The sequence below is a fragment of the Saimiri boliviensis genome, chromosome 2 (assembly GCF_048565385.1).
Source record: "Saimiri boliviensis isolate mSaiBol1 chromosome 2, mSaiBol1.pri, whole genome shotgun sequence".
In the NCBI taxonomy this organism is placed as follows: Eukaryota; Metazoa; Chordata; class Mammalia; order Primates; family Cebidae; genus Saimiri; species Saimiri boliviensis.
In genome coordinates this window covers 75850802-75866704 of record NC_133450.1, presented here as the reverse complement: position 1 = coordinate 75866704, position 15903 = coordinate 75850802, and the positions used below count along the sequence as shown (strand labels likewise).

At 35.9% G+C, this 15903-nt stretch overlaps 1 protein-coding gene across 2 annotated transcripts in view; it reads right to left on the bottom strand.

The window, feature by feature from the left end:
- Nucleotides 1–15903, bottom strand: part of TRPM7 (transient receptor potential cation channel subfamily M member 7) — a 127778-nt gene that overhangs the window by 17041 nt on the left and 94834 nt on the right. Inside the window, exons 26-30 of one of the 2 annotated variants that reach the window (XM_010339488.3) lie at nucleotides 14822–15537; nucleotides 12597–12664; nucleotides 7295–7400; nucleotides 4094–4164; nucleotides 1803–1837 (exon numbers count right to left, since the gene is read on the bottom strand). In XM_010339488.3, coding sequence (XP_010337790.1) covers nucleotides 1803–1837; nucleotides 4094–4164; nucleotides 7295–7400; nucleotides 12597–12664; nucleotides 14822–15537 — 996 coding nt within the window. The remainder of the gene's footprint in view (nucleotides 1–1802; nucleotides 1838–4093; nucleotides 4165–7294; nucleotides 7401–12596; nucleotides 12665–14821; nucleotides 15538–15903) is intronic. The other variant, XM_039469174.2, reaches the window with a different exon arrangement.

Below are 15903 nucleotides of genomic sequence, written 5' to 3'. Positions count from 1 at the left end.
CAGATGTCATTTTGCCTCTTGGTTTCTAATGTTGAAAATATTTTTCCCAATGTTCACTGTAATTATTTCTAACAACAGATACTGGCACCAACCGAAGCTTCTTTTACTTCCAAATTCCAGTGTCAGTTAGACACACAGGTATAGCAAAAAGGAGAATGGAATGAGAATAAAGGAAAACGGGTTAGAGGCTTAGCACTTTCATTATACAACTGTGTGGCCTTACTCAGGAATGAAAGGACCAGATCCAGAAAGGACCTTGGAAGTAGATAACCTTGTCTCTTTCCAGCTCCTATATTCTACCTGATCCTGTTGTTTCCTGATTTTCATCTTAATAGAAACATTTTCTTATAAAAATTATTCTGAACCTAATATCATCCCTTTGCTTGCTGCTAATCAATCACTCTTTTCTCAGCACCCAAAGAGTTGCCAATCAACTCCACCTTTATGGGTAGTTCTTGGGGTCAGCATTCTGCAAGACAATGTTCTTTTGTTAGACACCAGAATTAATACCAACTTGAAGTACCTATTCTGTATTTACATCTATGGCTTTGGTTATAAAAGAAAATATTCCTGGAAGAGGTGTGACTATAGGTAGGTTTTCCAAATGCCATTCCAGGGTCAGGATACTTAATTTGAACAGCTGCTTATCGGGTGGCCCAGGTTTATTTTCTTCTTTATATAGCCAGATTTATTTAAAAAAAAAAAAAAAAAAAAAAACAATTATTTTATATTTTGAGACAAGGTCTTGCCGTCATCACCCAGGCTGGAGTGAAGTGATGCAACCATGGCTCACTACTCTGGCGCTCAAACAATCCTTCTGCCTCAAGCCTCCTGAGTAGCTGGGACCACAAGTGCACCACTATGCCAGCAAATTTAAACAAAAAACAAAAAAGAATTTTTTTGAGGAGGGGTAGGGGTGGGGGTCCCACTGTGTTGCTCACACTGGCCCCCAACTCCTGGGCTCAAGCAATCTACCACATCGGACTCCCAAAGTGCTGGGATCACAGGTGCAAGCCACCATGCCTGGCTCAAATTTATTTCTGATTACAGAAGGGGAAAAACACTGAATAATAATAATTTCCCCTAAATTGGCCTCTCTGCTAAAGTAATCCATATGGGAGAATAACTCTACCATGCTTCCAGTATCAGATGGGTGTCAAACTGAGACACTTATTTTCTCAAAATCCTTTGGAATTTTACAATACTAATTCCTAGAATGGAAATACAGAGATTATCTTACATTCACTTTACGCTTATGTCTAACCTGTACTAAAAAGTTTCACTTTCTGGGGACAATTACTTGTCAGATTGCCTTTAGTTTCCACTTTTGATTTTGGATTACCACATCAGCTTTCTAGCAGATCTTTCTGTAAGCAGGCTTTCTAATGCATACTGTGTATTACTGTTCTAATCATCAAAGTGCTTTCCAAAAGTAAATGCAAGGTTTGATTAGAATGATGCATAGAGAAGGCAAGCAAGTACAAAAAGAAAGTCTCAAACTATATCTCCCAACAAATTTATTCAGGAATAAGTCAGAAACAGGACTAAACAATAAAATCATAATTGCATCATTTTTAGGAAGACCTTAGTAGAGTTGTAATTATATGAAAATAATAAATTTTAAATATTAACTCATAATAAATTTGTTACCCTATTCTCATCTATGTGAAAAGAGGAGATGCTAGAATAAATAATCATCACCAAGAAAAATGTTAAAAGGGATGATGCAAACAACAGGAAAAAAGACAACATTCAATAATTATAATACTTTTCAAGGTAATGATGAGAAAAGGCTTACTTACATTTCTCTGTTTGATGGTCTATCTTGTAACCAATCCTTCAGTAAAAAAAAAAAAAAACACACACACACATACACAAAAAAACCTTACATACAAATCTTTAGAAGCGTTAACTTTTTTCTTATATTTTAAGAATAAAAGGCTAAAAAATTAACATAAAGTTCTTATTTCATAAAACTGAATAAAACAATAATTTATAACTGTATTAACTGTAAATATAACTACCATAAGGCTATTCAAGAAGGTAGAAAAAGAATTCCATTATTTCTCACAACATAATATATTCTTTTTTTTTTTTTTTTTTTTGAGACGGAGTTTCGCTCTTGTTACCCAGGCTGGAGTGCAATGGCGTGATCTCGGCTCACCGCAACCTCCGCCTCCTGGGTTCAGGCAATTCTCCTGCCTCAGCCTCCTGAGTAGCTGGGATTACAGGCACGTGCCACCATGCCCAGCTAATTTTTTGTATTTTTAGTAGAGATGGGGTTTCACCATGTTGACCAGGATGGTCTCGATCTCTCAACCTTGTGATCCACCCGCCTCGGCCTCCCAAAGTGCTGGGATTACAAGCTTGAGCCACCGCGCCCGGCCAACATAATATATTCTTCATAAATTTTTATATTGTTTGAGGACAATTCTATTCTCTTAAAATATACATTTGTTTCTGTGATTCTAAAAATAATATGTAACCCTTGTCAAATAACCATCAAATACAAACAGAAAAATTAAAATCATGTAAGCTGTGAATGCTCATGACATTTAGGCATATTTCACTGCAGTCTCTGTTGTGTATATGTGCATATGGTTTTTCTGCTACAATTTTATAATGATCTTCCTAAGTGTGGGTTTATTTTTACTTTCCCAGTTTGAGACTCATTCTGCCTGAATTTGAATCTTCACATAGTTTATCGTTTTGGAAAATACTAACCCATTTCTAATTTCTTCCAATTTTCTCTACTCTCTCAAAGCCAGTTAGATATATCTTCTCTGTCTCTTTAACATATTTTCCATCTTTTATTATGTAGTTTGTCTTTTTTTAAAATTATCTTTTGGACAATTTATTATTATTCAATCCATTTAATTATAGTCGTGCTGCATTCTGGCCCAGTTGAGTAATTCTTCCTTCAGATGTGCCTAATCTGTTAATTAACCCCCACTTAGAGGGTTTTTTTTGTTTGTTTGTTTGTTTGTTTTTGAGACGGAGTTTTGCCTGAAGCCCAGTCTGGAGTGCAGTGCTGCAATCTTTACTCACTATAATCTCCACCTCGTGGGTTCAAGTGATTCTGCTGCCTCAGCCTCCTGAGTAGCTAGGATTACAGGCATGTGCCACCATACCAGGACAATTTTTGAATTTTAGTAGAGATGCGGTTTCGCCATGCTGGCCAGGCTGGTCTTGAACTCCCGACCTCAAGGGATACACTCCCGTCGGTCTCCCAAAGTGCTGAGATTACAGGCATGAGCCACAGTGCCCAGCTCCCATTGAGTTTTTTTTTATTTCAAGTTTTTTCAAATTTGAGTCTTTTTGAATAGTATCTCCTTTTCTTGTGTTTCATATTTAACACATTTTTATGTCTATAATCGCTTCAACCATACTTATTTTATCATCTGTAACCAATAATTCTACTATCTTAAGTTAGAAATCTAATACTCTTTATGTAAGCTGACTCCCGTGAGTTTTCTAAATTGCCATTGTGAGATCATCTTCAATAAGGCTTTAATTTGTTGCAAAGTTGTGCAGCTCAGGGTCAGGATTGGTCCCTCAAAAAAGGAGGATTTGTTACTGTGAATCTGTGTTAACTAACCTCTCTCCACACTGAAATAACTTTTTTCAATAACACGATTTTAACAACACAATCTCTCTATGCCAGAACGATATATTTTGAATGGTAAGTCAATATTTTCTTGATCAAAATTATGAGCACAACTTCTATGTATCTGACTATAAAGGAGTAATTTTTCTGCCTTCTCTTGAGCTTTTTGTCTTGTCAGTGTGTGCTTTTAAAGGGAATTTGCAAAATCAATTATTATCTCAGCTGGCAATGAGTTCATATAATTAGCTTCAATTCAAACAAAAAGAGACTCCTGCCTTAATGCTGCATAAATTTTTCTTTAAAATTCCTGACTATTCACTGTAAGAAGAAACTTTTCTATAACTTTTTCTATAAACTAAAACAGTTTTCTAAGGAAAAGTTTTTTGAGTTTTTGATATAGTCCCAAGTATCACCACTTTGTAGCTCTTCTCTAAAAAATTTTAATTTATTTAATAATACATATTGCTTTAACTGAAATTCACAAACCGGTATTAAAGCTGTTTTGGAATCTACTTCATGAGTGTCTTCGGTAGATGGCCTTCTACTGATTTTTTCTGCTAAAAGAAAATTTAAAAATTATATAAAGTTACACAACTGAAGTTTTATGAATACCGACTAACCAAACACAAAGCTTTCCAGGCATAGTATAACCTTCACAAGATAACTCAACCTCTCCTCAATACGTTGAATGCAAGAGTTATATGATGACCATAAATTATTCAATTTATTTTCAGTAAACTATTAAATTTATTGTGAAAAGCAACAATAAATGAAGTAAAAAAATATTTCTCTCTCTCCTGTTCCCAAATCACCCTGACTGAGAGCAGTAAAAGTAATTCATTTCTTGCATATTCTTCGTGGGATAGCTGTATTTGTGTATTATCCTCACCATCCACTCCAATATTTAACATAAATGGTAGGGAAATATATATCTTGAGGTTTTTGTTAGTTTTTTTTCTGAGACAGAGTCTCACTCTGTTGCCCAGGCTAGAGTGCAGGGGCATGATCTTGGCTCACTGAAACCTCTGCCTCCTGGGTTCAAGTGATTCACCTGCCTCAGCCTCCTGAGTAGCTGGGATTACAGGTGTGCACCACCATGCCTGGCTAATTTTTACTTTTAGTAGAGACAGTGTTTCACCATGTTGGTCAGGCTGCTCTTGAACTTTTGACCTTGTAATCCATCCACCTCAGCCTCCCAAAGTGCTGGGATTACAGGACTAAGCTACCACATCTGGCTCTTGTTTTTGGTTTTTTTGTTAAACTTTAAGCTTTGAGATTTTTTTTTTTTGAGACAGAGTTTCACTCTTGTTGCCCAGGCTGAAGTGCAGTAGCACCATCTCAGCTCACTCCAACCTCTGCCTCCTGGGTTCAAGTGATTCTCCCACCTCAGCCTCCCAAGTAGCTGGAATTACAGGCATGTGCCACCATGCCTGGCTAATTTTGTATTTTTAGTAGAGACGGGGTTCTCCATGTTGGTCAGGCTGGTCTCAGACTTCTGACTTTAGGTGATCTGCCCGCCTTGGCCTCCCAAAGTGTTGGGATTATAGGTGTGAGCCCGTTTGCCCAGCCAGCTTAGAGATTTTCTACAGAAGAAAAGAGATTTCCCAATTATGTTTTGATGCTATCTTTCTTTCATATTGGATATACGGTAATCTATTTAAACAAACTCCTACTGATGGACATTTGATCTGTTTCCAATCTCTTCCTATAAAAAAATGCTGCAGTGAATAATCCTTTTCCCCAATTTATGATAATACCTTTGTTGTCATACCTTGTTTATCTGAAATGAACTTTAGAATTAGGCCTACTTCCAAAAAAAGGTTATTAAGTTACAAATCAACTTGGAAAAAGCTTACAATTTTACGGTACAGTAACGGAAAACCTCAGAATGGAAGAAGGAAAATCTCAGAACAAAATTTATATTCCAGAAGTAGAGGACAAAAAGACCAGACTGAGATATATCAGAAGACTCTGAGCAAAATATTCAATATGATGAAACTGACAGAATACATTACATTCTGAATATCATGAAGAAATTTGGTCAAATACCAGAGAACTTAAGGTGCTGATGTAGGCAAAACGGTAAATACACTTGGTGGAAAAGGGTGAAGGGGTGGGTGTGTGTTCGTTCTGGGAATTCAAAGTGAGAAAAGAGAGTTCAATTCTTGTCTTCCTTAGCAGAAGGTCAACAGATATGGCCTAAAACCGAAATACGAGGATGCTGCAATAGAGGTAGGTTGAGTATCACTTTTCAGAAATCCTCGGGAACAAAAATGTTTCATATTTTTGTTTTTTAAAAAATTTTGGGACTGGGCGTGGAGGCTCAAGCCTGCAATGCCAGCACTTTGGGAGGCCGAGGCAGGCAGATCACTTGAGGTCAGGAGTTCAAGACCAGCCCTGCCAACATGGTAAAACCCTGTATTAAAAAAATTTTTTTTGGAATATTTGCATTATCCTCACCCAGGTGAGCATCTGAAAATCTGAAATCTGAAATGCTCCAACAAGCATTTCCTTTCAGTCAGTACTCAAAAAGTTTTAGATTTTGGAGCATTTTAGATTTTGGAATGTTCAACCCACATAAACACACTAACTCAGAAATAACATCTATGTTACCTTAAATACTGACAATTATTTTCTTTCCTCCTAATCCTTCTACCATTTCGTTTACTTGCCTTATTGCTCTGGCTAGAATGTTAAAGAGAAACAGTCAGAGAATCCTTGTCTTGCTCCCCATCTTGGGCTTTCAATAATTTACTATGAAGCAGAATGTTTTGTAATAATTTTTTGTTGATATGCTTTTTGAGATTAAGAATAGATACTGAATGTTAATCAAATACTTTTTCTGCAGCTACTAAGATGATTTCATCATTTTTCTCCTTTAATCTGTGATCATACATCATCATAATTGTATTTTTGAATGTTAAGACAACTTTCATTCCTGGAATAAATCCAATTTGGTCATGATATGTGCTGCTGAATTCAGAATACCAAAGGAAAATGAAAGAAGTGATGGTGAGGTGGACAATATAGTACTGTTTTCCTTAAGGAACCTTTATAATTCTTCAACTTTTCAATGACGTGCATATATAATTTTGACTCATAAAAAAAATCATGATATGGAAACATCATCACAATATAGAAAAATTAATGGTACAAGGCAATATGTATTGTCTGCAACCTTTTGTGTACAAAATAAGAGGTAGAAAAGACTGTACTGTCATACGTGATTGTATAAGCACGCAACTCTAAAGGGTAGACAAACAGCGGTTACATGTGGGGATGGAGTGAGAGCAAAACTTTTCAGAGTGTTTGTATTTTAATTTTGAACCAAAAATGTATTATTTTTAAAAGTTAAACTAGAAAAATATGTTGAATAAGTGATGATAAAGATTAAAACAGAAGATACAGATGTACAGATACGTTTATAAAAGCTAAAAATAGCAGATTTGTAAAGTCTTTCTATTCCATCTTTATAGAATAAACAATTTGTAAAAAATATTCTAATAAAGCATTCTAATGAATGCTAATATTACGACTTATTTAAGGTTACAGTAACTGTGGCAGATCAGAATTTTCATCTTCTCACTCATGCACCATTCACTGCTCAGGTGTTTGACAAACATAACATAGATTTAAAGTGTAAATGAGTATGTTTTCTAACACTATGCATATGCTGAAAATACTCACCTTGTTCTGAATGAAGAGGAATGGAAGTTCTACGACACTCAGTAAATCCAGCATGAGAACTCACACGTTTCAAAGTGTTTTCAGAAGTACTGTCGTTCTGCGAACACTGTACATATATATAATTTGAAAACAACTGAACTAAATTTCAACCCATTGTTCTAAGTAGTATAGGTAAGTAGTATATACTTAGCATAGGTTAGTATACTAAGTAGTATAGATTAATGTTCAACATGCTTTATTCTACCTGGACACCAACGGGTATATTACAGATTACGGTTATTTTCTTCAATGCCAATTTCAAAAACTGCACCAAAACACCCTATTTGCCTACTGTTCATAAACTCATCCAAATGAATTTTTTATAATAAAAACTTACAAAAAAGTTGCAAAAAATAGACAAAACTGTGGGGGGAAAATGAAATTATTACCAATTCACTTCACTCCCAAAAAAGCTATTATCTTACACATACCTTGACACACTGATAACATTAATGGCAGGGGAGCTATTTCTTTTAAAGGATCTTGGTAACTTTTTAATTGATTCTATGAACTACTTATACAACCAGGTTATCTATCTGCTTACTATTTGTCAAATTTCAACCTGTTTTTTTTTTTTTTTTTTTTTTGAGACGGAGTTTCGCTCCTGTTACCCAGGCTGGAGTGCAATGGCGCGATCTCGGCTCACCGCAACCTCCGCCTCCTGGGTTCAGGCAATTCTCCTGCCTCAGCCTCCTGAGTAGCTGGGATTACAGGCACGTGCCACCATGCCCAGCTAATTTTTTGCACTTTTAGTAGAGATGGGGTTTCACCATGTTGACCAGGATGGTCTCGATCTCTCGACCTCGTGATCCACCCGCCTCGGCCTCCCAAAGTGCTGGGATTACAGGCTTGAGCCACCGCGCCCGGCCTTCAATCTGTTTTCCAAATTTGTTTTGACTTATGTTTTTTAGGTACTTAAATCTCTACATTTTACCTTAGTATTTTTCTATTATTTATGTGTTTGGAAAGCTCTGGTTGCTTTACTGGCACAATAAATATTGCTATTTTCTTTTTTGGAGGGGACAGAGTCTCACTTTGTCACCAGACTGGAGTGCAGTGGTGTGATCTCGGCACACTGCAACCTCTGCCTCCTGGGTTCAGGCGATTCTCCTACTTCAGCCTTCCAAGTAGCTGGGACTACAGGTGAGTGCCACCAGGTCCAGCTAATTTTTTTGTATTTTTAGTAGAGACGGGGTTTCACCATGTTGGTCAGGATGGTCTCAATCTCTTGACTTCATGATCCACCCACCTTATCCTCCCAAAGTGCTGGGCTTACAGCTGTGAGCCACTGCATCCGGCCAAATATTATTTTCTTAAAATGTTTCCTATGATTTGAATTTTTACATTTAATTCTGGAATTTATCTGAGCTTATAAAATTATATGAGAACATAAACAGACTTTTCCAAATTCACATCCAATTGTCCAATCTGTATTTACTGACAAAGCAATCCCTGCCTCAATAATTTTGAATCCAGCCCTCTTTGCTACATACTTCTTTAAGACAGGCTCTTGCTCTGTCACCTAGGCTGGAATGCAGTGGCATGATTATGGGGGTCAAGCAATCCTCTCACCTCCGCCTCCCAAGTAGGTAGAAACACAGGTGCACGTCACCACTCCTGGCTATTTTTTATTTTGCGGAGTGACAGGGCCTCCCTATGTTGCCCAGGCTGGCCTTAAGCTGTTCAGCTCAAGTGATCATCCTGCCTCAGGCTCCCAAAGTGCTGCAATTACAGGTATGAGCCAACACACTCATGACCTCTGTTACAGTTTTATTTTTAGCAGGGTTACTTCTATGTTAGTAGAAATGCTTCCTTACATTTTTATGTATCAACTGTTCTGGCCACATAGCATTTTAGGATCTAACAGCTAATCCTGCTTGCTTTCTTCTTTTTACCTATTTTTCCAGATGAACTAATGAATTACATTCAACAATTTGGGTAATAAATGACACTTTCACATTTGTGTTCTCAACTGATAAATAGGTCACTTTTTATGTAACTTTCAACTATTTTGAAACCTCTGACACCTATCAGAATCAATGAGTTTCAAAATGTTACTACTGCAATAAACTAGAATTTTCATTCAATTAATTTATATCTGAAGGAAATAGAGTTTCTCTGGCTCTGATGCTCCATGCTCCTCACATTACAGTGGATTTATATAGCCAGCCAAGTGCTGACTTTTTTCCTGTAGTCACAAAACAGACTCTAATTTCCAGTCTGATTTAAACTGTTTCTCCTGAAAACAGTTCTAGCTATTTCTTGTTTGTTTTAAGGACTTTCCTTAGTATACTCTTTGATGCCATGATTTATCAGTTTCATAGAACCACTGACAAGAATTTTCTTTTTTTGATAGGGTTGGAGTCTCACTATGTTTACCAGGCTGGTCTCAAACTCCTATTTTCAAGTGATCCTCCTGCCTTAGTCTCCCAAAGTGCTGAGATTACAGGCATAAGCCATCGTGCCCAGTCAATGACAGGAGTTCTAACTTGGAACTCACAGATAAGCTTCAAGATATCTGTGAAACTACCTTACTAGAAAAATTTTGTATACATGCATTTTTGTAGTAAGAGAGTCTGTAGTTTTCCTTGGATTTTTAAAGGGGTATATACCCTAAAAATGGTCAAAAACTAAGTCTCTGACCATCATAAACTAGAACTCATTACTGCTTTCATTATTTATTTTCCTCTAATTACTCAGTTGTTTAAATTGTCCAGGTGCAGTGACTCATGCCTGTAATCCCCGAACTTTTGGGAGGCTGAGGTGGGTGGACTGCCTGAGGTCAGGAGTTCGGGACCAGCCTGGCCAACATGGTGAAACCCTATCTCTATTAAAAATATAAAAATTAGCTGGGCATTGTGGCGCATGCCTGTGATCTCAGCCACTTGAGGGGCTGAGGCAGGAGAATCGCTTGAACCCAGGAGGTGGAGACTGCAGCAAGCCAAAACCATACCATTGCACTCCAGCCTGGGTGACAGGGCAAGACTCCCTCCCAAAAAAAAAAAAAAAAAAAAAAAAAAAGCCGGGCGCGGTGGCTCAAGCCTGTAATCCCAGCACTTTGGGAGGCCGAGGCGGGTGGATCACGAGGTCAAGAGATCGAGACCATCCTGGTCAATATGGTGAAACCCCATCTCTACTAAAAATACAAAAAATGAGCTGGGCATGGTGGCACATGCCTGTAATCCGAGCTACTCAGGAGGCTGAGGCAGGAGAATTGCCTGAACCCAGGAGGCGGAGGTTGCGGTGAGCCGAGATCGCGCCATTGCACTCCAGCCTGGGTAACAAGAGCAAAACTCCGTCTCAAAAGAAAAAAAAGAAAAGAAAAAAAAAAAAAGTTTAAATCAAAACACAGCTACTGCTTTTCTGCTAACTCACAGAAACTTGAAATTTCTTGTTTTTATCAGATGGAGCACCTGCCACTTAAAAATTTCCAGCACGGTCCTCTTTCAGTTCATTATTGAAAAGGTAGAATCTGGGAAAACCCTGATGCTTTACCTTTTCCCATTAAGAAATGTCCATTTATCCTCAATTTTATTTCTTCTCTATATTGAGTGCTTCGCAATACCAAAATAATACCATCAGAGTGTGGCAATACAACAATAATTTGTGTAAAGAAAAAGAAAATGTAATAAACTAAGGTTTAAATAATTCTACATTATAAACAGCTTTACTAAAACTTAGAAGGTCCATAAAATACTTCATTTACCTATGAAGTCCACTTCGATCCTATATGGAATACAGACATACCATGTGTCATACTGCAGTAATTACAAAATCAATTTGGTAGACAGCAGTCTGTTCTTTCTACTTCTTTTAATTAAAAAAAAAATTTAGGTTTTTTAAAAATAAAATTTAAAATTATTAAGAAATTTTTTCTTCTTTGTTTACTTTTTTCAATCCTACAACAAAATGTTCTTTCTACTTCTTAGCACTTTTTCTCATTTCCATTTTTCTTCTTTCTATTTTCATCACAATCATCAGCTAAGGCTACCTAAGTGATCTGAATCCATTTATTTACCTCTGTCAGTCTAAATACGCCTCAATTAAAATGGTTAGAAAACACTGCAAATTATAGTCTTATGATAGGTCTACTGAACCTATACCTATTTCCTCCATCTAAAAGCACATGAGTGTATTTTAAGCTGACTTGCTGACTTTTGCATATACTAAAGAGACTTTATGTCATATTTAGGCATCTCTGTATACTCCATAGTCAAATTTCTTACATCATTCTGCTGGTCCTATTAGACGTAAAAAAATCATGCAACTTTTTCAAACTTAAAGGCAAATACAGAAAGGACAAAACCTAGGTAATCATTATACCTCAATTTGCATATAATAACCATTTAATTCCAAGTTATTGATATCTAGCTAATAGATATTGAACTTAGTTAATCGATTTAGTACAGTAATTTAATCAAAATACATGCTATTAAAAATATAAAATGTTAGAATATAAAAATGCATTTGAGTCTACTTTTTATATGTGGTGTAGTAAATAATATGGCCTGAAAGCAATTTCATAATTAACTTGGATCACACAAAAAGTAAGCATTCACAGAAACTCCTATAACATTATCATTTCCTTGGTTCTCGCTTCAGGAAAGGCCCTCTTTTTCACTGTATATGTCACTTAATCATTTCCATAATGAACTTCTTTAAGGCCTAGAAAAGTTTAACGCCTTTCTAGGTGTTTTTAATTATCTTGGTGTAGTCACGTTACTATTCTTAAGGCTCTAAATAGCCACAAATAATATATTAACAGCAACATTTAAGAAGTAAAAACTAACCTTCAGGCAAAAAATATACCTTTTTTTTACTAGTTGTTCTATATATTTTGAAACTTATTTAACAAACATTTATCGAATATCTTGCATGTGTACACAACCTTCAGCTTCTCACTGCTAGACAACAGGTTTCTAAGAATCAGGGTAATGTTCTAATAAACTTTTGAATCTGGGAAGAGTGAGCCCATTAAGTATTTAATCAGTGGAAAACATATGGGGAGAAGAATTTTAAAAAGATAAATATTAAATAGGTGATTTTTTTATTTACTTAGTAAAATTATGCAAGCTATTTGTACCTTTCCATGGTCCTCAATTGTTCATTTTTCAAATTGAGGATAGCTTCAAATATTTGGTATTAGCATGTTAATAATGACATGTGCAAAAACTGTATTTTTACTGAAAAAATAATTAAACTTTGAACTAAACATCAAGAGAGCAAAATAAATAGAATTGTGGGTGTTTTAATATTTACTTACGGATAGTATTTCTCTTATCTTGTTTGACGTTTCTTTAAACCTCTGTAAATCCATGCTATCCCTGTGTCCTTTCACAGAAAAGAGATTGCAATGGGAAATTTTTAATTTTCTTCATTAAAATAATGGCATTGCTTAAAGTTTATGAAAATACGTGATTTATGCTGTTTTACAAGACCTTTTGATGGCTCTGGAATATTCCTTAGCTCTTTTGATAAATAAAATTGAAAATATTTACCAATAAGCTGATGAAGATTATGGTTTGTTTTTTTTGAGACAGAGTCTTGCTCTGTCACCCAGGCTGGAGTGAAGTAGCATGATCTCGGCTCACTGCGACCTCTACCTCCCCTCAGCAATTCTCCTGCCTCAGCCTCCTGAGTAGCTGGGACTACAGGAATGCATCACCACACCCAGCTAATTTTAGTATTTTTAGTAGAGATGGGGTTTCAGCATATTGGCAAGGCTGGTCTCGAACTCCTAAATCCTCCTACTTTGGCTCCCAAAGTGCTGGGATTACAGGTGTGGGCCACCGCACCCGGCCAAGACTACAGTTAAGTTTATAGTAATGATAAAAGCCAAAGTCCTTATAAAAGAAACCAACATGTGATATGAGTAACTCGCTTGAAATTTAAAAGAAAAAAGGGGAACAACCATTTTTTTCTATTAATAAAAAAATACATAAAAGCATTACATATATAATCACTCAGAAAGGAATGATTTATTCTTATACCTGTAACTTAAGAACAGAAAAAAATATTTATTTTGGCAATAACACTTCAATGACTTTAGTAAAAACTGTTTCATGCACAGAGATTAAGATAATATGTTAATCAGCCCACGTAAAAACTGCCACGTTAAGGACAGCCTAGCAAGTTATTTTAGGCACTGAACATGCTAATATTTACTGTTAGGCTATATGGAATTCATTCTAGATAGATAAATACATAACTTTTCCTATATAATCTGTATATAGAGAAAATATATGTAATATATACATATACCCCACTGGTAATACATTAATAAAAAGGCTAAAATGCATTTTTAAAAATAAATTGGAAAAGATTTAATGTAGGAAAAGTTATGTATCTATGTATATAGAGTGAATCCCATATAGCCTAGCAGTAAATATCAACACGTTCAGTGTCTAGGCTGGCACTTTGTGATTTTCCATGGGCTTATTAAGATATTGCCTGAACAATCTCTATGCATGGAAGTTTTCACCAAGGTTACTGTGTTACTGCCAAAATAAATATATTTTTTTTCTGTTTCTATCTTATTTAAGCTATCATTGTATAAGAATAAATCATTCCTTTTTGAAATGTTCTCCTCTGTGAATATATAAATAAGTAGACCATAACTACTAACTTTCCCAGTAGATTCCTAGATTTCCATTGTTGTTCTGATATAATTATTAATAGTGTACCCCTTCACTAAGTGTTTTGGTTTGGATAAAAGATTATAACAGCCGCCGGGCGCGGTGGTTCACGCCTGTAATCCTAGCACTTTGGGTGGCCAAGGTGGGTGGATCACCTGAGATCATGGTGAAACCTCCATCTTAAAAAAAAAAAAAAATTATAACAGCCATCTATTTACAGTACACTGCTCTTTTCCAGTTGCTTCTAACCTCCCCTAGGAAGTTCCCCACATACTTAACACTTATGAATCACTCAAGTTCTTTCAAGAGGAGTTACGAAATCCAACTGAAGATATTCAAATTCAAAAGACAGAACCTAAAATTCCATCAAAGAGGTATGTGTAAATATAACTCTTAGAGCCTGATTCAGCCTATTTCCCCTACTTCTGATTCTTTGTTTTTTTTTTCATTTCTAGAAACAGGGTCTCATTCTGTCACACAAGCTGTAGTGTAGTGGTGTGATCACAGCTCACTGCAGCTTTCAACTCCTGGGTGCAGGCAGTTTGCATGCCTGAGTAGCTGGGACTTCAGGCACATGCCACTACGCCCGCCTACTTAAAAAAAAATTTTTTTTAGAGATGTCTTGCTATGTTGCTCAGGCTGGTTCTGAACTCCTGGGCTCAAGCAATCCTCCTGGCTTAGCCTCCCAAAGTACTGGAATCACAGCTGTTTGATTCTTTTTAAAAAATTTATAATTACACTCTATGAAAAGATAAAGACTTGTAATACAGTAGATGTTATTATTTTTAAGGTGATAATTTTTCTTAGGTGAAAAATAAATATTGATATACAAATATGAATTTGCCAAACTTACCTACAAATGCTCCAAATTCTATATTATCTCCTTCTGTAACTTTAGAGCAAACAGTTTCTTGATCTTTGGTTACAGTTTCCAAGTGGCTTTTGCAACTTGGCTGAGATGGTGTACTAACAAAAAATTTGGTTGGTGGGGATGATAGATGTGGTATACTATTAGATGAACTGCCTAATTTTTGACTTTTATTAAATATTTTTAAGAGTTCTACTCCATGTAGTCTCTGTCGCAGTTCTGGAGGGGAAACGGCACTTGGGAATAAGGCACCAGAAGAGGAACCAGCCTCTAGACAATTAAATTCTTTTCTCTGGGCTATTGCAGGTAACTCTTGACCAAATATATTACATTGGGGATCTTTGTCATCTTTCATTAAAATATTAGAAAGAAAAGGATTATTACTTTCAAGATCACTTTGAGGAAGAGAGGAGCTAAGCGTATTTACAACACTATGCTTTTTCCATACAGAAGGTCTTATAGGACCATCACCAATAAGGTTTTGAGCCAAGTGTTTGGAAATGCTCAATTCTCGTGTGATTTCATTATGAACTTTGCTAGCCTCTGATGCTTTCTGAGCAGTGAGTGTTTTTAATGTATCTACTGTCAGGGCTGAAAGATCTTGCAAATGGCCAATTTGAGAATCTAATGATTGTAATGATCTTTTTATGTAGTTGACGCGATCTCCAACTTCTTTAATCTGAATGCACATCTGTTCCACTCTGTAGGAGAGAAATAAGCTTTTTTTTACAAATGTGAAAAAATAATGTAGAAACTTATTTTGTAGCCTCAATAATAATGATAAAAAGAGAACAATTTTACATGCATTTAAACAAGATATAAATAAGGTACAGTTATTTAATTATACAAGGCCTACCTTATGTTTAAGAAGGATCCAGTGCTAATCTTATACTAAAATGCAAGATCTCAAAAAACATTTTTGTTCCACAGACTATTTACTCCAATTATCCCACATCAAAGTAACACACAAAAAAAGTATATACAGCTACATATACATAGAACTACCATTACTGTTACTGTAATTACACCAAACACCATATGCTTCCAGAATGTAGTGAAGCCAACAG